This window comes from Engystomops pustulosus, chromosome 4, assembly GCF_040894005.1.
Source record: "Engystomops pustulosus chromosome 4, aEngPut4.maternal, whole genome shotgun sequence".
NCBI classification, from domain to species: Eukaryota; Metazoa; Chordata; class Amphibia; order Anura; family Leptodactylidae; genus Engystomops; species Engystomops pustulosus.
In genome coordinates, this window is record NC_092414.1 from 226,076,959 (window position 1) to 226,103,153 (window position 26,195).

Below are 26,195 nucleotides of genomic sequence, written 5' to 3' on the forward strand. Positions count from 1 at the left end.
TATATACTGTCACTATATAGGGCTGTACATTATACACACTATATACTGTCACTATATAGGGCTGTACACTATACACACTATATACCATCACTATATAGGGCTGTACACTATACACACTATATACCATCACTATATACAGCTGTATACTATACACACTACATACCGTCACTATATAGAGCTGTACACTATACACACTATATACCATCACTATATACAGCTGTATACTATACACACTACATACCGTCACTATATAGAGCTGTACACTATACACACTATATACCATCACTATATAGGGCTGTACACTATACACACTATATACCATCACTATATACAGCTGTATACTATACACACTACATACCGTCACTATATAGGGCTGTACACTATACACACTATATACTGTCACTATATAGGGCTGTACATTATACACACTATATACTGTCACTATATAGGGCTGTACATTATACACACTATATACCATCACTATATAGGGCTGTACACTATACACACTTTATACCATCACTATATAGAGCTGTACACTATACACACTATATACCATCACTATATACAGCTGTACACTATACACACTATATACCATCACTATATACAGCTGTATACTATACACACTACATACCGTCACTATATAGGGCTGTATACAATACACACTATATACTGTCACTATATAGGGCTGTATACTATACACACTTTATACCATCACTATATAGAGCTGTACACTATACACACTATATACCATCACTATATACAGCTGTATACTATACACACTACATACCGTCACTATATAGGGCTGTATACAATACACACTATATACTGTCACTATATAGGGCTGTATACTATACACACTATATACTGTCACTATATAGGGCTGTACACTATACACACTTTATACCATCACTATATACAGCTGTATACTATACACACTATATACCATCACTATATAGGGCTGTATACTATACACCCTTTATACCATCACTATATACAGCTGTATACTATACACACTATATACCATCACTATATAGGGCTGTACACTATACACACTATATACAGCTGTATACTATACACACTATATACCATCACTATATAGGGCTGTATACTATACACACTTTATACCATCACTATATACAGCTGTATACTATACACACTATATACCATCACTATATAGGGCTGTATACTATACACACTTTATACCATCACTACATACAGCTGTATACTATACACACTATATACCATCACTATATAGGGCTGTATACTATACACACTTTATACCATCACTATATAGAGCTGTACACTATACACACTATATACCATCACTATATAGGGCTGTATACTATACACACTATATACCATCACTATATAGGGCTGTATACTATACACACTTTATACCATCACTATATAGAGCTATATACTATACACAATATATACCATCACTATATAGGGCTGTATACTATACACACTATATACAGTCACTATATAGGGCTGTATACTACACACACTATATACCATCACTATATACAGCTGTATACTATACACACTATATACCATCACTATATAGGGCTGTACACTATACACACTATATACCATCACTATATACAGCTGTATACTATACACACTATATACCATCACTATATAGAGCTGTACACTATACACACTATATACCGTCACTATATAGAGCTGTACACTATACACACTATATACCGTCACTATATAGAGCTGTACACTATACACACTATATACCATCACTATATAGGGCTGTACACTATACACACTATGTACCATCACTATATAGAGCTGTACACTATACACACTATATACCGTCACTATATAGAGCTGTATACTATACACACTATATACATCACTATATAGAGCTGTATACTATACACACTATATACCATCACTATATAGAGCTGTATACTATACACACTATATACCATCACTATATAGAGCTGTATACTATACACACTATATACCATCACTATATAGAGCTGTATACTATACACACTATATACATCACTATATAGAGCTGTATACTATCATATGTACACACACTATATACCATCACTATATAGGGCTGTATACAATATACACTATATACTGTCACTATAAACAGCTGTATACTATACACACTATATACCATCACTATATAGGGCTGTATACTATACACACTATATACCATCACTATATAGGGCTGTACACTATACACACTATATACCATCACTATATAGGGCTGTATACTATACACACTATATACCATCACTATATAGAGCTGTACACTATACACACTATATACCATCACTATATAGAGCTGTACACTATACACACTATATACCATCACTATATAGAGCTGTACACTATACACACTATATACCATCACTATATAGGGCTGTACACTATACACACTATATACCATCACTATATAGGGCTGTACACTATACACACTACATACCATCACTATATAGAGCTGTACACTATACACACTATATACCATCACTATATAGGCCTGTACACTATACACACTATATACCATCACTATATAGAGCTGTACACTATACACACTATATACCATCACTATATAGGGCTGTATACTATACACACTATATACCATCACTATATAGAGCTGTACACTATACACACTATATACCGTCACTATATAGGGCTGTACACTATACACACTATATACCATCACTATATAGAGCTGTACACTATACACACTATATACCATCACTATATAGGGCTGTACACTATACACACTATATACCATCACTATATAGGGCTGTACACTATACACACTATATACCATCACTATATAGAGCTGTATACTATACACACTATATACCGTCACTATATAGGGCTGTATACTATACAGACTATATACAGTCACTATATAGGGCTGTATACTATACACACTATATACAGTCACTATATAGGGCTGTATACTATACACACTATATACCATCACTATATACAGCTGTATACTATACACACTATATACCATCACTATATACAGCTGTACACTATACACACTATATACCATCACTATATACAGCTGTATACTATACACACTATATACCATCACTATATAGGGCTGTATACTATACACACTATATACCATCACTATATACAGCTGTATACTATACACACTATATACCATCACTATATACAGCTGTATACTATACACACTATATACCATCACTATATACAGCTGTATACTATACACACTATATACCATCACTATATAGGGCTGTATACTATACACACTATATACCATCACTATATAGGGCTGTACACTATACACACTATATACCATCACTATATAGGGCTGTATACTATACACACTATATACCATCACTATATACAGCTGTATACTATACACACTATATACCATCACTATATAGGGCTGTATACTATACACCCTTTATACCATCACTATATACAGCTGTATACTATACACACTATATACCATCACTATATAGGGCTGTATACTATACACCCTTTATACCATCACTATATACAGCTGTATACTATACACACTATATACCATCACTATATAGGGCTGTACACTATACACACTATATACCATCACTATATAGGGCTGTACACTATACACACTATATACCATCACTATATAGGGCTGTATACTATACACACTATATACCAGTGATGGCAAACCTTTTAGAGGCCGAGTGCCCAAACTACAACAAAGACCCGCTTATTTATCGCAAAGTGCCAACACAGAAATGTAATTTGTGATTTATACTCCCTGCTCTGTCACAGTTTTCATTGCTACCAGCACCCTGAAAACACCAATAAAGCAGAAAATAGTCCCAGGTAGAGCTGTCACTTTAAAACAGCTCTGTGCACAACAAGTCCTGGGCTGTCTGGGACTTCAGGAAGATACCTGGAGTCATCTCTGGTGATGGCCTGAGTGCCCATAGAAAGGGCTCTGAGTGCCACCTCTGGCACTAGTGCCATAGGTTAGCCATCACTGCTATATACCATCACTATATAGGGATGTATACTATACACACTTTATACCATCACTATATAGAGCTGTATACTATCATGTGCACACAGTATATACTGTCACTATATAGTTCCGTTCATTATGCTATATACTTATATGATTTGTGCAGCCGTATACTCATTCACAGTGTGTTGCTCTCAGTATTGTAGCTGTACTTTGTCTCTATATCCGGTCACCCGCAGACTTCTCCCCCATATCTATGTATATATATATATATATATATGCAATTATGGCTTCTCCTCTGCACTTCCTCCTCTCCCCGGTGCACTGTACAGTATGGAGTATGGTAACATTATGACTTATGTTCTCACCATCTTCCAGGGGGACATAGATGTTGAGGTACAGACAGTCTTCGCTCTGGTTTTGGACATATCCAGCCACCACATCCATGTTCTCCGTGAACCATAGGGGCAGCATGATCCCTGGTAACATCCCATGGAGGTTTTGTGGACACACGGAGGCAAAGGTCGTTGCGTTCCTTATTTCGGTCCAAGAGGCTGGAGCCTCAGGAGGCTGGAACCTCCGTTCTCCTATAGGAGGGGTGGCATAAGGAATACCCAAATACTGCACCACGGGGCCCAGGATCTCATTGTTCAGATCTTTCTTCACTCCGCGCAGCTTCCCATAGTTGGTGTTTACTACAGGATATTTTTCGTCCACTTTCTGTCCCACCGCCGGATACGCGGCCAAGAGCCACAGCATCAGTGGGGCCCGAAGATCTGACGCCATGAGGGAGACTGCTGCAAGATGGTGGAAGTTATCCGTCCAGCCCAAAGAATACCAGCTCAGAGGTCAACATCAACCCAAAAATAAAACTAAAAGACTGGCAAAAAAGTAGGAGGTGACCCTAAAAAGGTCAAATTTATACCAAAGCAAGAGATAAAAATGAAGAAAAAAGAAGAAAATCCAAAGGACCTGGAAAGTGTCAGTCTGACAGGGGGTAGGATCTGGGGAAGCGCAGCAGGAGACACGTGGTGCACATGTCCGACTACGACACTCGTCCCAACGTCTAGAAACAAAATGATCTTCCCTCTATAAAAACAAGAGACAGGCGGAGCATGGGAGAAAAGGCCATCACTCTGTTACGTTCCATCTCTGACCCAGGAGCAGGGCAAGGGGCTACCACCGCATCTCCTCGGGTCCGACATTGAGGAACCTGCAATGATAAAAGTCAAGTATTAAGAAGAAGAAAGAAAACAGCTGGTCCTGGCCATGGTCACATCCGCTGGGCTCCAGACGCTTATCCTGGTTTACCCTAAGGTGACATGTGGTGGTTAGTCTCCGCTTGATGACCACCCTAATGGATGGCCCCAACTGGGTGACGTTCACTACACTAGGTTAAGGGATAACAAGAGTCGTCGAGCACAAGTTCATCACCGGGATATCAATAACAAAATCACTAAGAGGTAAGTCCACCACAAAAGTCACAACAAGAATACATAAAAGTTCAAAACAGAAGTCCTTACGATATTCAAAAATAGCCAAAAGGTCCAAACCGAAAGCAATCCACCAGCCGGAAACTGGGAAATTAACCGGAGTGAGTTGGGGGGAGGAAAATATCTGGTTAGTATTCAGTGGAGAAAAGCTTTCACCCCTGCCCGCCTCTCAGCCTCATCCTGCGGCACGAGACATGACTTCAAGCTTATGGTCACATCTGCTGGACGGCCACCTCTGATCAAGAGATCTCTAGGCTATGGTGACATCTGCTGGATGGCCACCTCTGATCAAGAGATCTCTAGGCTATGGTGACATCTGCTGGACGGCCACCTCTGATCAAGAGATCTCTGGTCTAGGCTATAGTGACATCTGCTGGATGGCCACCTCTGATCAAGAGATCTCTAGGCTATGGTGACATCTGCTGGACGGCCACCTCTGATCAAGAGATCTCTAGGCTATGGTGACATCTGCTGGATGGCCACCTCTGATCATGAGATCTCTAGGCTATGGGGACATCTGCTGGATGGCCACCTCTGATCATGAGATCTCTGGTCTAGGCTATGGTGACATCTGCTGGACGGCCACCTCTGATCAAGAGATCTCTAGTCTAGGCTATGGTGACATCTGCTGGACGGCCACCTCTGATCATGAGATCTCTAGTCTAGGCTATGGTGACATCTGTTGGACGGCCACCTCTGATCAAGAGATCTCTAGTCTAGGCTATGGTGACATCTGCTGGACGGCCACCTCTGATCATGAGATCTCTGGTCTAGGCTATGGTGACATCTGCTGGACGGCCACCTCTGATCATGAGATCTCTAGTCTAGGCTATGGTGACATCTGCTGGACGGCCACCTCTGATCATGAGATCTCTGGTCTAGGCTATGGTGACATCTGCTGGACGGCCACCTCTGATCATGAGATCTCTGGTCTAGGCTGTGGTGACATCTGCTGGACAGCCACCTCTGATCATGAGATCTTTAGGCTATGGTGACATCTGCTGGACAGCCACCTCTGATCATGAGATCTCTGGTTTAGGCTATGGTGACATCTGCTGGACAGCCACCTCTGATCATGAGATGTCTGGTCTAGGCTATGGTGACATCTGCTGGACGCCCACCGCTGATCATGAGATCTTTAGGCTATGGTGACATCTGCTGGATGGCCACCTCTGATCATGAGATCTCTAGGCTATGGTGAAATCTGCTGGACAGCCACCTCTGATCATGAGATCTCTGGTCTAGGCTATGGTGACATCTGCTGGATGGCCACCTCTGATCATGAGATCTCTTGTCTAGGCTATGGTGAAATCTGCTGGATGACCACCTCTGATCATGAGATCTCTAGTCTAGGCTATGGTGAAATCTGCTGGATGGCCACCTCTGATTAAGAGATCTCTAGTCTAGGCTATGGGGACATCTGCTGGATGGCCACCTCTGATCATGAGATCTCTGGTCTAGGCTATGGTGACATCTGCTGGATGGCCACCTCTGATCATGAGATCTCTAGTCTAGGCTATGGTGACATCTGCTGGATGGCCACCTCTGATCATGAGATCTCTAGTCTAGGCTATGGGGACATCTGCTGGATGGCCACCTCTGATCATGAGATCTCTAGTCTAGGCTATGGTGACATCTGCTGGATGGCCACCTCTGATCATGAGATCTCTAGCCTAGGCTATGGGGACATCTGCTGGATGGCCACCTCTGATCATGAGATCTCTAGTCTAGGCTATGGTGACATCTGCTGGACGGCCACCTCTGATCATGAGATCTCTAGGCTATGGTGACATCTGCTGGATGGCCACCTCTGATCATGAGATCTCTAGTCTAGGCTATGGTGACATCTGCTGGACGGCCACCTCTGATCATGAGATCTCTAGTCTAAGCTATGGTGACATCTGCTGGACAGCCACCTCTGATCATGAGATCTCTAGGCTATGGTCACATCTGCTGGACGGCCACCTCTGATCATGAGATCTCTGGTCTAGGCTATGGTGACATCTGCTGGACAGCCACCTCTGATCATGAGATCTCTAGTCTAGGCTATGGTGACATCTGCAGGACGGCCACCTCTGATCAAGAGATCTCTAGGCTATGGTGACATCTGCTGGACGGCCACCTCTGATCATGAGATCTCTAGTCTAGGCTATGGTGACATCTGCTGGATGGCCAGCTCTGATCATGAGATCTCTAGGCTATGGTGACAACTGCTGGACGGTCACCCCTGATCATGAGATCTCTGGTCTAGGCTATGGTGACATCTGCTGGACGGCCACCGCTGATCATGAGATCTTTAGGCTATGGTGACATCTGCTGGACAGCCACCTCTGATCATGAGATCTCTGGTCTAGGCTATGGTGACATCTGCTGGATGGCCACCTCTGATCATGAGATCTTTAGGCTATGGTGACATCTGCTGGACAGCCACCTCTGATCATGAGATCTCTGGTTTAGGCTATGGTGACATCTGCTGGACGGCCACCGCTGATCATGAGATCTTTAGGCTATGGTGACATCTGCTGGACAGCCACCTCTGATCATGAGATCTTTAGGCTATGGTGACATCTGCTGGACAGCCACCTCTGATCATGAGATCTCTGGTCTAGGCTATGGTGACATCTGCTGGATGGCCACCTCTGATCATGAGATCTTTAGGCTATGGTGACATCTGCTGGACAGCCACCTCTGATCATGAGATCTCTGGTCTAGGCTATGGTGACATCTACTGGACGGCCACCGCTGATCATGAGATCTTTAGGCTATGGTGACATCTGCTGGATGGCCACCTCTGATCATGAGATCTCTAGTCTAGGCTATGGTGACATCTGCTGGATGGCCACCTCTGATCATGAGATCTCTAGTCTAGGCTATGGTGACATCTGCTGGACAGCCACCTCTGATCATGAGATCTCTGGTCTAGGCTATGGTGACATCTGCTGGACGGCCACCGCTGATCATGAGATCTTTAGGCTATGGTGACATCTGCTGGATGGCCACCTCTGATCATGAGATCTCTAGTCTAGGCTATGGTGAAATCTGCTGGACAGCCACCTCTGATCATGAGATCTCTGGTCTAGGCTATGGTGACATCTGCTGGACGGCCACCTCTGATCATGAGATCTCTGGTCTAGGCTATGGTGACATCTGCTGGATGGCCACCTCTGATCATGAGATCTCTAGTCTAGGCTATGGTGACATCTGCAGGACGGCCACCTCTGATCATGAGATCTCTAGTCTAGGCTATGGTGAAATCTGCTGGATGACCACCTCTGATCATGAGATCTCTAGTCTAGGCTATGGGGACATCTGCTGGACGGCCACCTCTGATCATGAGATCTCTAGTCTAGGCTATGGGGACATCTGCTGGACGGACACCTCTGATCATGAGATCTCTAGTCTAGGCTATGGTGACATCTGCTGGACACACAGTCCAGGATCATGGGATCTCTGAAATACTATATAGTGACATCTGTTCCACACCCTCCATTGATCAAGGGATCTCTGATCCACACAATGGTGATATCTGCTGAGCACCCGCCACTGACCATCTATAGTCCTCTAGGCTATGGTGACATCTGCTGGATGTTTCTGCTGGTAATAAGATCGCTGGTCTAGGCTATGGTCACTTCTGACAGTCACCGCTGATCATGGGATCTCTAATTTATGCTACGTGACATAAGGTGGTCATGGAGACATCTGCCGGTAGGGCCAGCACTGGGCATACCTGGGAAAGTGACGGGGCCCAGAGCTGGTGGGGGGGCCCACATAAGCAATACATGGGGGTGAGTGGAGCATATATAACATAACCTTGAGCTGGCTGTTTGGTATGATATGAATATTTTAGGGAACAGGAGACTGTTTTAGTTTCTGAATTTTGAGTGCTGCCACAAGAGTTCACAGCAAAGGCTTTCAGTAAGCCCTAGTGGAGCTCTGTCGCCTGGGGGCCTAGCGAAACCTGGAGCTGACCCTGTCTGCTGGACAATCTTCGCTGATTACTGGATCTACGGTCTAACCTACGGTGACTTCTGCTTGGCAGATACCACTGGCTGTGTGGTCTCTGGTCCAAGCTATGGTTATAATAACATCTGCTTGATGGTCTCCATCATGGGATCTTTGGTTTACGCTACTGTGATGGATGGGCTCTGCTGGTCATGGGTTCTCTGTCTAATGGTGACAATTGCTGAGAGGTCACTGGTGATTATGGCATCTCTGGTCCAGGCGATGGTGAAATCTGAGAGGTATCCGGCTAAAACTTCAGATACAAAAAGTCCTGCATGCAAAATGATGAACCCACGTGATGGGAATACACGAATACAGGAGCCCACAATGACAATAAACCACTATAATCAATAGGATCACTGGGGATCTGGTTGCCCATAATTAGAAGGATCCATTCTTAGCATTTAGGTAAATCTTCTGCACTTTGAGGTAAAGTATCTGTGAGCAGAGTCACACATTCTCACATTGACAGTGATGAGCCTCTACATTAGCCGCCCCCTACCTAGCCGCTTTGTCGTCTTCCCCTCCCCCCACACTTCCCTTCCAGACCGATTTCCCTGATCGGAATGAACAGGATCATTTATTTAATTAAACTCTTCCTTCTGTTTATCCGACAATTATAGTAACAAACTTATAATTAGTGAATGTGAGGGAGATCGAGGGGGAAAGAGAGGAAGTTCCAGGAGAGGCTGCCTCGTAATCCGGGGAGGCTGATCAGTGTGACGGAGATAAGGGGCTGGTGGGCAGGCGGATTGCAAGAGACCTATCAACCTGGACATCAGTCACGTCTATGAGATCGTGTCTGAACTATCAAACATCTCCTCATCCCACCCAGATGCTGCTTACTGTCATCAGATAGGATGTCTCTTCCTGGCAATCACTGGTTGCTTCTATGATTTTGTGATGTCTGCAGGGTCTGATCTTGGCAAGAATCAAGAATACGGGAACGTTCATGACATGGAAAAGATGGTCTGAAGAGGGAGAGGGACACAAATGATGGTTCATTTATCTATTAGTACACATAGGCTGCCCCGGTATATCTCTATTTGAGCACTGAAGCCAATAGCTGGCCTAAGAAGGGGAGGCAAATTAGGGAGGGGAACGTCAAGAGACCCGGTGCTCAAAAGAATTGGAGCTCCAGAAGGATGGCCAAGGAGTCAAGGTAGAGGGAAAGCTGGATAACTTGTTATCACCTCCCGCCTTCTATTCTCCTGATATAACCGACAGCCGCTACGCAATCAGTTCTACACTGGACAGTGGTCTCAGAGGCCGAGGTAAGACGCTTTCTTGATATCTGGAAGGTTTCGAGCACAGCAGAGAGCAGAGCCTGTTAGGTGTAAGACCAGTGGAAGAAATTGGCTTATACAAATGATCTATATTGTCCTGCGGGGACATCGTTCCAATATACAGCACCAACATTGCTCTGACACCTGAGAAAACATTTTGAGAAGTCTTACGGAGGTAAAGTAACATTTGGATAAAATTGTGAAGTTGCGTTCCAGGGCATTCTCTAAGGCCCGAGTGTAATAAAGCTTCAAGGCCTGGGAACTAATAATAATGACATGTCTAGGGGAGAGTTCATTAAACCAGGATGTACGATGCTAGTCCAGACAAACCCAAGTACATTATTGGGGCAGATTTACTTACCCGGTCCATTCGCGATCCAGCGGCGCGTTCTCTGCGGAGGATTCGAGTCCGGCCGGGATTCACTAAGGAAGTTCTTCCGACGTCCACCAGGTGGCGCTGCTGCGCTGAAGTCCGCCGGAATGCCCTGAAGTACACCGGCCTATTCCTAGTGAAGGTAAGCGCGAGTCCCGCGACACTATATATTTTTTTTTTAATGCGGCAGTTTTCCGAATCCGCCGGGTTTTCATTCGGCCACGCCCCCCGTTTTCTGTGGCGTGCATGCCGGCGCCGATGCGTCACAATCCCGGGGCAATTCAGGGAAAATCAGCGCAAAACGGAAATATTCGGGTAACAAGTCGGGAAAATGCGAATCAGGCCCTTAGTAAATGACCCCCAGTGAAGCGTAAACTTTGTAGGCTTTTTCCCCTTGACCGAAGACCGATGTTTAATGAGGAGGTCTCGAAGAACTTATGGGGGAGGTCACTGGTGACCATCACAGGACACTATGGGGCTAATTTAAGGGTCGCGCTACTCATTTTGGATGGAGTTGGATGGAGACTGCGTCTGATCATCACTGCCGGACCCTAGATGTCACAGTGCTAAAAGATATGGTGGATGGAAACTTCACATGACCATCACTGGATGAGTACAAATGTGAAAGAACCTAAAGAAGGAATTAATGGAGACACACCTGACCTACACTGGAGGACAGAGAAAAAAATGGATGGATAGAGACTGCTCCTGACCATCACTGGAAAACCCATAACTAATGGCGATGTAGAACCACCTCTCCTCTAGGTGTAGAGGATGCCCCCTGTCTATGGTGATGGTAGAACCTCCTCTCCTCTAGGTGTAGAGGATGCCTCCTGTCTATGGTGATGGTAGAACCTCCTCTCCTCTAGGTGTAGAGAATGCCCCCTGTCTATGGTGATGATAAAACCTCCTCTCCTCTAGGTGTAGAGGATGCCCCCTGTCTATGGTGATGGTAGAGCCTCCTCTCCTCTAGGTGTAGAGGATGTCCCCTGTCTATGGTGATGGTAGAACCTCCTCTCCTCTAGGTGTAGAGGATGCCCCCTGTCTATGGTGATGATAGAACCTCCTCTTCTCTAGGTGTAGAGGATGCCCCCTGTCTATGGTGATGGTAGAACCTCCTCTCCTCTAGGTGTAGAGAATGCCTCCTGTCTATGGTGATGGTAGAACCTCCTCTCCTCTAGGTGTAGAGGATGCCTCCTGTCTATGGTGATGGTAGAACCTCCTCTCCTCTAGGTGTAGAGAATGCCCTCTGTCTATGGTGATGGTAGAACCTCCTCTCCTCTTGGTGTAGAGGATGCCCCCTGTCTATGGTGATGGTAGAACCTCCTCTCCTCTAGGTGTAGATGATGTCCCCTGTCTATGGTGATGGTAGAATCTCCTCTCCTCTAGGTGTAGAGGATGCCCCCTGTCTATGGTGATGGTAGAACCTCCTCTCCTCTAGGTGTAGATGATGTCCCCTGTCTATGGTGATGGTAGAATCTCCTCTCCTCTAGGTGTAGATGATGTCCCCTGTCTATGGTGATGGTAGAACCTCCTCTCCTCTAGGTGTAGAGGATGCCCCCTGTCTATGGTGATGGTAGAACCTCCTCTCCTCTAGGTGTAGAGGATGCCCCCTGTCTATGGTGATGGTAGAACCTCCTCTCCTCTAGGTGTAGAGGATGCCCCCTGTCTATGGTGATGGTAGAACCTCCTCTCCTCTAGGTGTAGAGGATGCCTCCTGTCTATGGTGATGGTAGAACCTCCTCTCCTCTAGGTGTAGAGGATGTCCCCTGTCTATGGTGATGGTAGAACCTCCTCTCCTCTAGGTGTATAGGATACCCCCTGTCTATGGTGATGATAGAACCTCCTCTCCTCTAGGTGTAGAGGATGCCCCCTGTCTATGGTGATGGTAGAACCTCCTCTCCTCTAGGTGTAGAGGATGTCCCCTGTCTATGGTGATGATAGAACCTCCTCTCCTATAGGTGTAGAAGATGCCCCTGTCTATGGTGATGGTAGAACCTCCTCTCCTATAGGTGTAGAAGATGCCCCTGTCTATGGTGATGGCAGAACCTCCTCTCCTCTAGGTGTAGAGAATGCCCCCTGTCTATGGTGATGGTAGAACCCCCTCTCCTATAGGTGTAGAGGATGCCCCCTGTCTATGGTGATGATAGAACCTCCTCTCCTCTAGGTGTAGACGATGCCCCCTGTCTATGGTGATGGTAGAACCTCCTCTTCTCTAGGAGGAGAGGATGCCCCCTGTCTATGGTGATGGTAGAACCTCCTCTTCTCTAGGTGCAGAGGATGCCCCCTGTCTATGGTGATGGTAGAACCTCCTCTCCTCTAGGTGTAGAGGATGCCCCCTGTCTATGGAGATGATAGAACCTCCTTTCCTCTAGGTGTAGAGGATGCCCCCTGTCTATGGTGATGATAGAATCTCCTCTAGGTGTAGAGGATGCCCCCTGTCTATGGTGATGATAGAACCTCCTCTCCTCTAGGTGTAGAGGATGCCCCCTGTCTATGGTGATGGTAGAACCTCCTCTCCTCTAGGTGTAGAGGATGCCCCCTGTCTATGGTGATGATAGAACCTCCTCTCCTCTAGGTGTAGAGGATGTCCCTTGTCTATGGTGATGGTAGAACCACCTCTCCTCTAGGCGTAGAGGATGCCCCTGTCTATGGTGATGGTAGAACCTCCTCTCCTCTAGGTGTAGAGGATGCCCCCTGTCTATGGTGATGGTAGAACCTCCTCTTCTCTAGGTGTAGAGGATGCCCCCTGTCTACGGTGATGGTAGAACCTCCTCTCTTCTAGGTGTAGAGGATGCCTCTTGTCTACGGTGATGGTAGAACCTCCGCTTCTCTAGGTGTAGAGGATGTCCCCTGTCTATGGTGATGGTAGAACCTCCTCTCCTATAGGTGTAGAGGATACCCCCTGTCTATGGTGATGGTAGAACCTCCTCTCCTCTAGGTGTAGAGGATGCCCCCTGTCTATGGTGATGGTAGAACCCCCTCTCCTATAGGTGTAGAGGATGCCCCCTGTCTATGGTGATGGTAGAACCTCCTCTTCTCTAGGTGCAGAGGATGCCCCCTGTCTATGGTGATGGTAGAACCTCCTCTCCTCTAGGTGTAGAGGATGCCCCCTGTCTATGGTGATGGTAGAACCTCCTCTTCTCTAGGTGCAGAGGATGCCCCCTTTCTATGGTGATGGTAGAACCTCCTCTCCTCTAGGTCTAGACGATGCCCCCTGTCTATGGTGATGATAGAACCTCCTCTCCTCTAGGTGTAGAGGATGCCCCCTGTCTATGGTGATGATAGAATCTCCTCTAGGTGTAGAGGATGCCCCCTGTCTATGGTGATGATAGAACCTCCTCTCCTCTAGGTGTAGACGATGCCCCCTGTCTATGGTGATGGTAGAACCCCCTCTCCTATAGGTGTAGAGGATGCCCCCTGTCTATGGTGATGGTAGAACCTCCTCTTCTCTAGGTGCAGAGGATGCCCCCTGTCTATGGTGATGGTAGAACCGTCTCTCCTCTAGGTGTAGAGGATGCCCCCTGTCTATGGTGATGGTAGAACCTCCTCTTCTCTAGGTGCAGAGGATGCCCCCTTTCTATGGTGATGGTAGAACCTCCTCTCCTCTAGGTGTAGACGATGCCCCCTGTCTATGGTGATGGTAGAACCTCCTCTCCTCTAGGTGCAGAGGATGCCCCCTGTCTATAGTGATGGTAGAACCTCCTCTCCTCTAGGTGTAGACGATGTCCCCTGTCTATGGTGATGGTAGAACCTCCTCTTCTCTAGGTGTAGAGGATGCCTCCTGTCTACGGTGATGGTAGTACCTCCTCTCTTCTAGGTGTAGAGGATGCCTCCTGTCTACGGTGATGGTAGACCCTCCTCTCCTCTAGGTGTACAGGATGCCCCCTGTCTATGGTGATGGTAGAACCTCCTCTCCTCTAGGTGTAGAGGATGTCCCTTGTCTATGGTGATGGTAGAACTTCCTCTCCTCTAGGTGTAGAGGAAGCCTCCTGTCTATGGTGATGGTAGAATCTCTTCTTCTATAGGTGTAGAGGATGTCCCCCGTCTATGGTGATGGTAGCACTGCCTCTCCTCTAGGTGTAGATGATGCCCCCTGTCTATGGTGATGGTAGAACCTCCTCTCCTCTAGGTGTAGAGGATGTCCCTTGTCTATGGTGATGGTAGAACCACCTCTCCTATAGGTGTAGAGGATGCCCCCTGTCTATGGTGATGGTAGAACCACCTCTCCTCTAGGTGTAGAGGATGTCCCCCTGTCTATGGTGATGGCAGAATCTCCTCTCCTCTAGGTGTAGAGGATGCCCCCTGTCTATGGTGATGGTAGAACCTCCTCTCCTCTAGGTGTAGAGGATGCCCCCTGTCTATGGTGATGATAGTACCTCCTCTCCTCTAGGTGTAGAGGATGTCCCTTGTCTATGGTGATGGTAGAATCACCTCTCCTCTAGGTGTAGAGGATGTCCCCTGTCTATGGTGATGGTAGAATCACCTCTCCTCTAGGTGTAGAGGATGCCCCCTGTCTATGGTGATGGTAGAACTCCTCTCCTCTAGGTGTAGAGGATGCCCCCGTCTATGGTGATGGTAGAATCTCTTCTTCTATAGGTGTAGATGATGTCCCCTGTCTAAGGTGATGGTAGAACCTCCTCTCCTATAGGTGTAGAGGATGCCCCTGTCTATAGTGATGGTAGAACCTCCTCTTTTCTAGGTGTAGAGGATGCCCCCTGTCTATGTAGATGGTAGAACCTCCTCTCCTCTACGTGTAGAGGATGTCCCTTGTCTATGGTGATGATAGTACCTCCTCTCCTCTAGGTGTAGAGGATGTCCCTTGTCTATGGTGATGGTAGAACCTGCTCTCCTCTAGGTGTAGAGGATGCCCCCTGTCTATGGTGATGGTAGAATCTCCTCTCCTCTAGGTGTAGAGGATGCCCCCTGTCTATAGTGATGGTAGAACCTCCTCTCCTCTAGGTGTAGAGGATGCCCCCTGTCTATGGTGATGGTAGAACCTCCACTCCTCTAGGTGTAGAGGATGCCCCCTGTCTATGGTGATGGTAGAACCTCCTCTCCTCTAGGTGTAGAGGATGCCCCCTGTCTATGGTGATGGTAGAACCTACTCTCCTCTAGGTGTAGAGGATGCCCCCTGTCTATGGTGATGGTAGAACCTCCTCTCCCCTAGGTGTAGAGGATGTCCCCGGTCTATAGTAATGAGAGAACCGACTCTCTTCTAGGTGTAGCGGATGTCCCCTGTCTATGGTGATGGTAGAACCGCCTTTCCTCTGGATGCAGAAAATGCCCCCTGTATATAGTGATGAGAGAACCACCTCTCCTCTAGTTGTAGAGGATGCCCCCTGTCTATGGTGATGGTAGAACCACCTCTTCTCTAGGTGTAGAGGATGCCCCCTGTCTATGGTGATGATAGAATCTCCTCTAGGTGTAGAGGATGCCTCCTGTCTATGGTGATGGTAGAACCTCCTCTCCTCTAGGTGTAGAGGATGCCCCCTGTCTATGGTGATGGTAGAACCTCCTCTCCTCTAGGTGTAGAGGATGGCCCCTGTCTATGGTGATGGTAGAACCTCCTCTCCTCTAGGTGCAGAGGATGGCCCCTGTCTATGGTGATGGTAGAACCTCCTCTCCTCTAGGTGTAGAGGATGGCCCCTGTCTATGGTGATGGTAGAACCTTCTCTCCTCTAGGTGTAGAGGATGCCCCCTGTCTATGGTGATGGCAGAACCTCCTCTCCTCTAGGTGTAGAGGATGCCCCCTGTCTATGGTGATGGCAGAACCTCCTCTCCTCTAGGTGCAGAGGATGGCCCCTGTCTATGGTGATGGTAGAACCTCCTCTCCTCTAGGTGTAGAGGATGGCCCCTGTCTATGGTGATGGTAGAACCTTCTCTCCTCTAGGTGTAGAGGATGCCCCCTGTCTATGGTGATGGCAGAACCTCCTCTCCTCTAGGTGTAGAGGATGCCCCCTGTCTATGGTGATGGCAGAACCTCCTCTCCTCTAGGTGCAGAGGATGCCCCCTGTCTATGGTGATGGTAGAACCTCCTCTCCTCTAGGTGTAGAGGATGCCCCCTGTCTATGGTGATGGTAGAACCACCTCTCTTCTAGGTGTAGAGGATACCCCGTTAATAGTGATGAGAACCACCTCTCTTCTAAGTGTAGAAGATGCCCCCTGTCTATGGTGATGGTAGAACCTCCTCTCCTCTAGGTGTAGAGGATGCCCCCTGTCTATGGTGATGGTAGAACCTCCTCTCCTCTAGGTGTAGAGGATGTCCCCTGTCTATGGTGATGGTAGAATCTCCTCTCCTCTAGGTGTAGAGGATGCTCCCTGTCTATAGTGATGGTAGAACCTCCTCTCCTCTAGGTGTAGAGGATGCCCCCTGTCTATGGTGATGGTAGATCCTCCTCTTCTCTAGGTGTAGAGGATGCCCCCTGTCTATGGTGATGGCAGAACCTCCTCTCCTCTAGGTGCAGAGGATGGCCCCTGTCTATGGTGATGGTAGAACCTCCTCTCCTCTAGGTGTAGAGGATGTCCCCTGTCTATGGTGATGGTAGAATCTCCTCTCCTCTAGGTGTAGAGGATGCTCCCTGTCTATAGTGATGGTAGAACCTCCTCTCCTCTAGGTGTAGAGGATGCCCCCTGTCTATGGTGATGGTAGAACCTCCTCTCCCCTAGGTGTAGAGGATGTCCCCGGTCTATAGTAATGAGAGAACCGACTCTCTTCTAGATGTAGAGGATGTCCCCCGTCTATGGTGATGGTAGAACCTCCTCTCCTCTAGGTGTAGCGGATGTCCCCTGTCTATGGTGATGGTAGAACCTCCTCTTCTCTAGGTGTAGAGGATGCCCCCTGTCTATGGTGATGATAGAACCTCCTCTTCTCTAGGTGTAGAGGATGCCCCCTGTCTATGGTGATGATAGAATCTCCTCTAGGTGTAGAGGATGCCTCCTGTCTATGGTGATGGCAGAACCTCCTCTCCTCTAGGTGCAGAGGATGGCCCCTGTCTATGGTGATGGTAGAACCTCCTCTCCTCTAGGTGTAGAGGATGGCCCCTGTCTATGGTGATGGTAGAACCTTCTCTCCTCTAGGTGTAGAGGATGCCCCCTGTCTATGGTGATGGCAGAACCTCCTCTCCTCTAGGTGTAGAGGATGCCCCCTGTCTATGGTGATGGCAGAACCTCCTCTCCTCTAGGTGCCGAGGATGCCCCCTGTCTATGGTGATGGTAGAACCTCCTCTCCTCTAGGTGTAGAGGATGCCCCCTGTCTATGGTGATGGTAGAACCACCTCTCTTCTAGGTGTAGAGGATACCCCGTTAATAGTGATGAGAACCACCTCTCTTCTAAGTGTAGAAGATGCCCCCTGTCTATGGTGATGGTAGAACCTCCTCTCCTCTAGGTGTAGAGGATGCCCCCTGTCTATGGTGATGGTAGAATCTCCTCTCCTCTAGGTGTAGAGGATGCTCCCTGTCTATAGTGATGGTAGAACCTCCTCTCCTCTAGGTGTAGAGGATGCCCCCTGTCTATGGTGATGGTAGATCCTCCTCTTCTCTAGGTGTAGAGGATGCCCCCTGTCTATGGTGATGGCAGAACCTCCTCTCCTCTAGGTGCAGAGGATGGCCCCTGTCTATGGTGATGGTAGAACCTCCTCTCCTCTAGGTGTAGAGGATGTCCCCTGTCTATGGTGATGGTAGAATCTCCTCTCCTCTAGGTGTAGAGGATGCTCCCTGTCTATAGTGATGGTAGAACCTCCTCTCCTCTAGGTGTAGAGGATGCCCCCTGTCTATGGTGATGGTAGAACCTCCTCTCCCCTAGGTGTAGAGGATGTCCCCGGTCTATAGTAATGAGAGAACCGACTCTCTTCTAGATGTAGAGGATGTCCCCCGTCTATGGTGATGGTAGAACCTCCTCTCCTCTAGGTGTAGCGGATGTCCCCTGTCTATGGTGATGGTAGAACCTCCTCTTCTCTAGGTGTAGAGGATGCCCCCTGTCTATGGTGATGATAGAACCTCCTCTAGGTGTAGAGGATGCCCCCTGTCTATGGTGATGGTAGAACCTCCTCTTCTCTAGGTGTAATGGATGTCCCTGTCTATGGTGATGGTAGAACCTCCTCTCCTCTAGGTGTAGAGGATGCCCCCTGTCTATGGTGATGGCAGAACCTCCTCTCCTCTAGGTGCAGAGGATGGCCCCTGTCTATGGTGATGGTAGAACCTCCTCTCCTCTAGGTGTAGAGGATGACCACTGTCTATGGTGATGGTAGAACCTCCTCTCCTCTAGGTGTAGAGGATGTGCCCTGTCTATGGTGATGGTAGAACCACCTCTCTTCTAGGTGTAGAGGATGCCCCGTTAATAGTGATGAGAACCACCTCTCTTCTAAGTGTAGAAGATGCCCCCTGTCTATGGTGATGGTAGAACCTCCTCTCCTTTAGGTGTAGAGGATGTCCCCTGTTTATGGTGATGGTAGAACCTCCTCTCCTCTAGGTGTAGAGGATGCCCCCTGTCTATGGTGATGGTAGAACCTCCTCTCCTCTAGTTGTAGAGGATGTCCCCGGTCTATGGTGATGGTAGAACCTCCTCTCCTCTAGGTGTAGAGGATGCCCCCTGTCTATGGTGATGGTAGAACCTCCTCTCCTCTAGGTGTAGAGGATGTGCCCTGTCTATGGTGATGATAGAACCTCCTCTCCTCTAGGTGCAGAGGATGCCCCCTGTCTATGGTGATGGAAGAACCTCCTCTCCTCTAGGTGTAGAGGATGCCCCCTGTCTATGGTGATGGTAGAACCTCCTCTCCTTTAGGTGTAGAGGATGTCCCCTGTTTATGGTGATGGTAGAACCTCCTCTCCTCTAGGTGTAGAGGATGCCCCCTGTCTATGGTGATGGTAGAACCTCCTCTCCTCTAGTTGTAGAGGATGTCCCTGGTCTATGGTGATGGTAGAACCTCCTCTCCTCTAGGTGTAGAGGATGCCCCCTGTCTATGGTGATGGTAGAACCTCCTCTCCTTTAGGTGTAGAGGATGTCCCCTGTTTATGGTGATGGTAGAACCTCCTCTCCTCTAGGTGTAGAGGATGCCCCCTGTCTATGGTGATGGTAGAACCTCCTCTCCTCTAGTTGTAGAGGATGTCCCCGGTCTATGGTGATGGTAGAACCTCCTCTCCTCTAGGTGTAGAGGATGCCCCCTGTCTATGGTGATGGTAGAACCTCCTCTCCTCTAGGTGTAGAGGATGTGCCCTGTCTATGGTGATGATAGAACCTCCTCTCCTCTAGGTGCAGAGGATGCCCCCTGTCTATGGTGATGGAAGAACCTCCTCTCCTCTAGGTGTAGAGGATGCCCCCTGTCTATGGTGATGATAGAACCTCCTCTCCTCTAGGTGTAGAGGATGCCCCCTGTCTATGGTGATGGTAGAACCTCCTCTCCTCTAGGTGTAGAGGATGCCCCCAGTCTATAGTGATGGTAGAACCTCCTCTCCTCTAGGTGTAGAGGATGTCTCCTGTCTATGGTGATGGTAGAACCTCCTCTCCTCTAGGTGTAGAGGATGGCCCCTATCCTGATCAAAGGTCTAGGCATAAAAGGATCTTATTAACTGCCCATAATGCCTGGTGCAAATCCCAGCCTATATGAGAACATGTGGCAGTCGGGTTGTCAGACTGCCACGTTCCCCCTATTTGTGTCGCATGAAAGCCGGCGCCGATGCGTCACAAACCCGGGGAAATTTAGGGCAAAAAGGAAACTTTCGGGAAACCCGACGAAAATGCATTCGCCGGACCCTTAGTAAAGGTGCCCCAATGTCCATTAATCAGATCAACCTGGATCCCTTATAAGATAAAAACATTGAGCAATCCATTGATTGATTTGAGCAAAGCAGGGAAAATGCCATAAATGGTGGGGGAACGGAAGATGGAAAAGGGGAACACTGACTGCGATAGGGAGAAGAAGGGATGGTGGTATCGGGAGGATGAAAGAGAGGTACACCAATGGTGATAGGGGGAGCAGAAGGATGTATAAGAGAGGCACACCGGTGGTGATAGGGGGTGGGGGAGGATGTATAAGAGAGTCACAACGGTGGTTATAGGGGGAGCGGGAGGATGTATTAGAGAGGCACACCGGTGGTAATAGGGGGTGGGGGAGGGTGTATAAGAGAGGCACACCGGTGGTGATAGGGGGTGGGGGAGGGTGTATAAGAGAGGCACACCGGTGGTCATAGGGGGTGGGGGAGGATGTATAAGAGAGGCACACCGGTGGTAATAGGGGGTGGGGGAGGGTGTATAAGAGAGGCACACCGGTGGTCATAGGGGGTGGGGGAGGATGTATAAGAGAGGCACACCGGTGGTGATAGGGGGAGCGGGAGGATGTATAAGAGAGGCACACTAGTGGTGATAGGGGGAGCGGGAGGATGTATAAGAGAGGCCCACCGGTGGTCATAGGGGGTGGGGGAGGATGTATAAGAGAGGCACACCGGTGGTGATAGGGGGAGCGGGAGTATGTATAAGAGGCACACCGGTGGTGATAGGGGGTGGGGGAGGATGTATAAGAGAGGCACACCGGTGTTGATAGGGGGAGCGGGAGGATGTTTAAGAGAGGCACACCGGTGGTGATCGGGGGAGCGGGAGGATGTATAAGAGAGACACACCGGTGGTGATAGGGGGTGGGGGAGGGTGTATAAGAGAGGCACACCGGTGGTGATAGGGGGAGCGGGAGTATGTATAAGAGGCACACCGGTGGTGATAGGGGGTGGGGGAGGATGTATAAGAGAGGCACACCGGTGGTGATAGGGGGAGCGGGAGGATGTATAAGAGAGGCACACCGGTGTTGATAGGGGGAGCGGGAGGATGTATAAGAGAGGCACACCGGTGGTGATAGGGGGAGCGGGAGGATGTATAAGAGAGGCACACCGGTGGTGATAGGGGGAGCGGGAGGATGTATAAGAGAGGCACACCGGTGGTGATAGGGGGAGCGGGAGGATGTATAAGAGAGGCACACCGGTGGTTATAGGGGGAGCAGGAGGATGTATAAGAGAGGCACACCGGTGGTTATAGGGGGTGGGGGAGGATGTATAAGAGAGGCACACCGGTGGTGATAGGGGGTGGGGGAGGATGTATAAGAGAGGCACACCGTTGGTGATAGGGGGTGGGGGAGGATGTATAAGAGAGGCACACCGGTGGTGATAGGGGATGGGGGAGGATGTATAAGAGGCACACCGGTGGTGATAGGGGGTGGGGGAGGATGTATAAGAGAGGCACACCGGTGGTGATAGGGGGTGGGGAAGGATGTATAAGAGGCATTTCGGTGATGATGTAGTTGTGGAAGATGGATAAGTGAAGCATATAGGTGATGATAGGGGGGGCAGGGGAGGCATTCTGGTGGTAATAGCGGTAGGGGAAAGCAGCAGTCATTGAAGATCACTCTTCTGAGGAGTCTTTACTGTAAGATTCATGACAGCAGACAGTCTTCTCAAGAGCAGAAGTTTCAGCCTAAGATCAGACTGTGCAGATTCTGAAGCAATGTCCATTAGAGCGATGAGACCAATGCAGCAGTCGGATTGTCCATCAAACCAGATGCTACATGGAAGCCTAGAGCCCATGCCAGTCACTACACTGCCCCTCAGTCTCCTTCTAAATCACCCTCACCCACAAAGCTCTGCACCTCCCTAATCTCAGTCTATCTCTCAACCTCTGCACTTCGACCTCCCATTGAACTAAGATGGCAAGGGCCCTAGTTCCTATTGTAATGTCTTTATGTTTGTATGTGTGTCTCCTGACCTGTCCAGGGCGGCAGCTGTCGCCTCATATTCCAAGAACTGGCTTTATCGAAGAGTAGGGTCTACCTCCCGATAGCTAGCGTGCGAGGTCTACCTCCCGATAGCTAGCGTGCGACGTCTACCTCCCGACATGTACAGAATGAGGTCTACCTCCCGACATGTACAGAATGAGGTCTACCTCCCGACATGTACAGAATGAGGTCTACCTCCCGACATGTACAGAATGAGGTCTACCTCCCGACATGTACAGAATGAGGTCTACCTCCCGACATGTACAGAATGAGGTCTACCTCCCGACATGTACAGAATGAGGTCTACCTCCCAACATGTACAGAATGAGGTCTACCTCCCAACATGTACAGAATGAGGTCTACCTCCCAACATGTACAGAATGAGGTCTACCTCCCAACATGTACAGAATGAGGTCTACCTCCTGATATTTACAGAGCAAGGTTTTACTCCTGATAAGTCCATGATAGGGTTTATCTGCTGATATTTACAGAGTAGATTCTTCTCCTGATTCGTCTAGAGCGCAATCTATCTCAGTAGATGTTAAGAGTAAGATTTCTGCTATATGTCCAGAGCCAGGGCAAAAATTTGGAGCAAAGTCATAACCAACATCTTTAGGTCATGTCCCTCATACCTCGTATAGTTGACCTTAATCCTGCTCATACGAGCTCCTGCCAGTAAGAAGCACCACTGGTGGGTCCTTCATTTGGTGGTTCGACTCACAATAATACATCCTGTTTCCATCTTTTCCCCCTGTAGATGGTGGATCATCTTGTGATGACCCAAGGCTATCAAAGTCTGATGGAACTTTTTTCAGTAATTTCAGGACTGGTAGCTCTTCTGCCAATATGTATCGATGACCCTGTCACTGGTGGTCTATGAGGCATTTTGGGTAGGTACAATTTACTACATTCTGGACAAAGCCAAAATGAACTGCTGCTCCACAGATGCCAAGACCCAGTCATTGACATCACAAGTTGACCCCTTTTACAATCACTCGGATATTTGCCCCCTTTCTTTCTTTTTGCATTACAGAGCATTAACCAAACATCAGAAAGAGGATCTACAATGGAGGTCCGGGGTTCAGAGTATCTAAGATCCATGAGGTTGTGAGCTGCTGTTGATCCCGATAGGTGGTGTCCAGTGGAAGGGTATTCTCTGCACAGTGTGGTCTCTCTATGGTCAGGGCCAACCACCACAGGAGCAGGGGCCAGTCCTACACCATGCCAACCACCACAGGAACAGAACCAGTCCTACACCATGCCAACCACCACAGGAACAGGTCCAGTCCTACACTATGCCAACCACCACAGGAACAGGTCCAGTCCTACACCATGTCAACCACCACAGGAACAGGTCCAGTCCTACACCATGCCAACCACCACAGGACCAGGTCCAGTCCTACACCATGCCAACCACCACAGGAACAGGTCCAGTCCTACACCATGCCAACCACCACAGGAACAGGTCCAGTCCTACACCATGCCAACCACCACAGGACCAGGTCCAGTCCTACACCATGCCAACCACCACAGGACCAGGTCCAGTCCTACACCATGCCAACCACCACAGGACCGGGACCAGTTCTACACCATGCCAACCACCACAGGAGCAGGGGCCAGTCCTACACCATGCCAACCACCACAGGAGCAGGGGCCAGTCCTACACCATGCCAACCACCACAGGAGCAGGGGCCAGTCCTACACCATGCCAACCACCACAGGAACAGGTCCAGTCCTACACTATGCCAACCACCACAGGAACAGGTCCAGTCCTAAACCATGCCAACCACCACAGGAACAGGTCCAGTCCTACACCATGCCAACCACCACAGGACCAGGTCCAGTCCTACACCATGCCAACCACCACAGGACCAGGTCCAGTCCTACACCATGCCAACCACCACAGGACCAGGTCCAGTCCTACACCATGCCAACCACCACAGGAGCAGGAGCCAGTCCTACACCATGCCAACCACCACAGGAACAGGTCCAGTCCTACACCATGCCAACCACCACAGGAACAGGTCCAGTCCTACACCATGCCAACCACCACAGGACCAGGTCCAGTCCTACATCATGCCAACCACCACAGGACCAGGACCAGTTCTATACCATGCCAACCACCACAGGAGCAGGGGCCAGTCCTACACCATGCCAACCACCACAGGAGCAGGGGCCAGTCCTACACCATGCCAACCACCACAGGAGCAGGGGCCAGTCCTACACCATGCCAACCACCAAAGGAACAGGGCCAGTCCTACACCATGCCAACCACCACAGGAGCAGGGGCCAGTCCTACACCATGCCAACCACCACAGGAGCAGGACCAGTCCTACACCATGCCAACCACCACAGGAGCAGGACTAGTCCAACACCATGCCAACCACCACAGGAGCAGAGGCCAGTTCTACACCATGCCAACCACTAGAGGAGCATGACCAATCCTACACCATGCCAACCACCACAGGAGCAGAGGCCAGTCCTACACCATGCCAACCACCACAGGAGCAGAGGCCAGTCCTACACCATGCCAACCACCACAGGAGCAGGGGCCAGTCCTACACCATGCCAACCACCACAGGAGAAGGACCAGTCCTACACCATGCCAACCATCACAGGAGCAGGACCAGTCCTACACCTTGCCAACCACCACAGGAGAAGGGGTCAGTCCGACACCACGTCGACCACCACAGGAGCAGGGGCCCGTCAGACACCACGTCGACCACCACAGGAGCAGGGGCCCGTCAGACACCACGTCGACCACCACAGGAGCAGGGGCCCGTCAGACACCATGTCAACCACCACAGGAGCAGGGGTCAGTCCGACACCATGCCGGCCACCACAGGAGCAGGGGCCAGTGCGACACCATGCCGGCCACCACAGGAGCAGAGTCCAGACCAACACCATGCCGGCCACCACAGGAGCAGAGGCCAGACCGACACCATGCCGGCCACCACAGGAGCAGAACTTGTCCGACACCATGCCGGCCACCACAGGAACAGGGACCTGTCAGACACCATGCCAGCCACCACAGGAGCAGGGGCCTGTCAGACACCATGCAGGCCACCACAGGAGCAGGACCGGTCCTACACCACGCCGGCCACCACAGGACCAGGACTAGTCCTCCCCCATGCCAACCACCATAGGACCAATAGCCAGTATTACACCATAGTGACCATCACCAGACCAGGAGCTAGTGGAACACCATAGTGACCACCACAGGACCAGGAGCTAGTCCTTCACCATGATGACCACCACAGGACCAGGGACCAAACCCACATCATAATGACCAGCACCGGACCAGAAGAC

General features: G+C 49.0%; 1 protein-coding gene across 4 annotated transcripts in view; it reads right to left on the minus strand.

Moving 5' to 3' along the window:
* LOC140128395 (neuroligin-2-like) overlaps window positions 1-26,195 on the minus strand; it is a 175,235-nt gene that overhangs the window by 125,396 nt on the left and 23,644 nt on the right. For all 4 annotated transcript variants that reach the window (XM_072150080.1, XM_072150078.1, XM_072150077.1 and 1 more), the window contains one exon: window positions 4,348-5,192. In XM_072150080.1, the coding sequence (XP_072006181.1) occupies window positions 4,348-4,765 (418 nt within the window). In that variant the 5' untranslated portion in view covers window positions 4,766-5,192. The remainder of the gene's footprint in view (window positions 1-4,347; window positions 5,193-26,195) is intronic.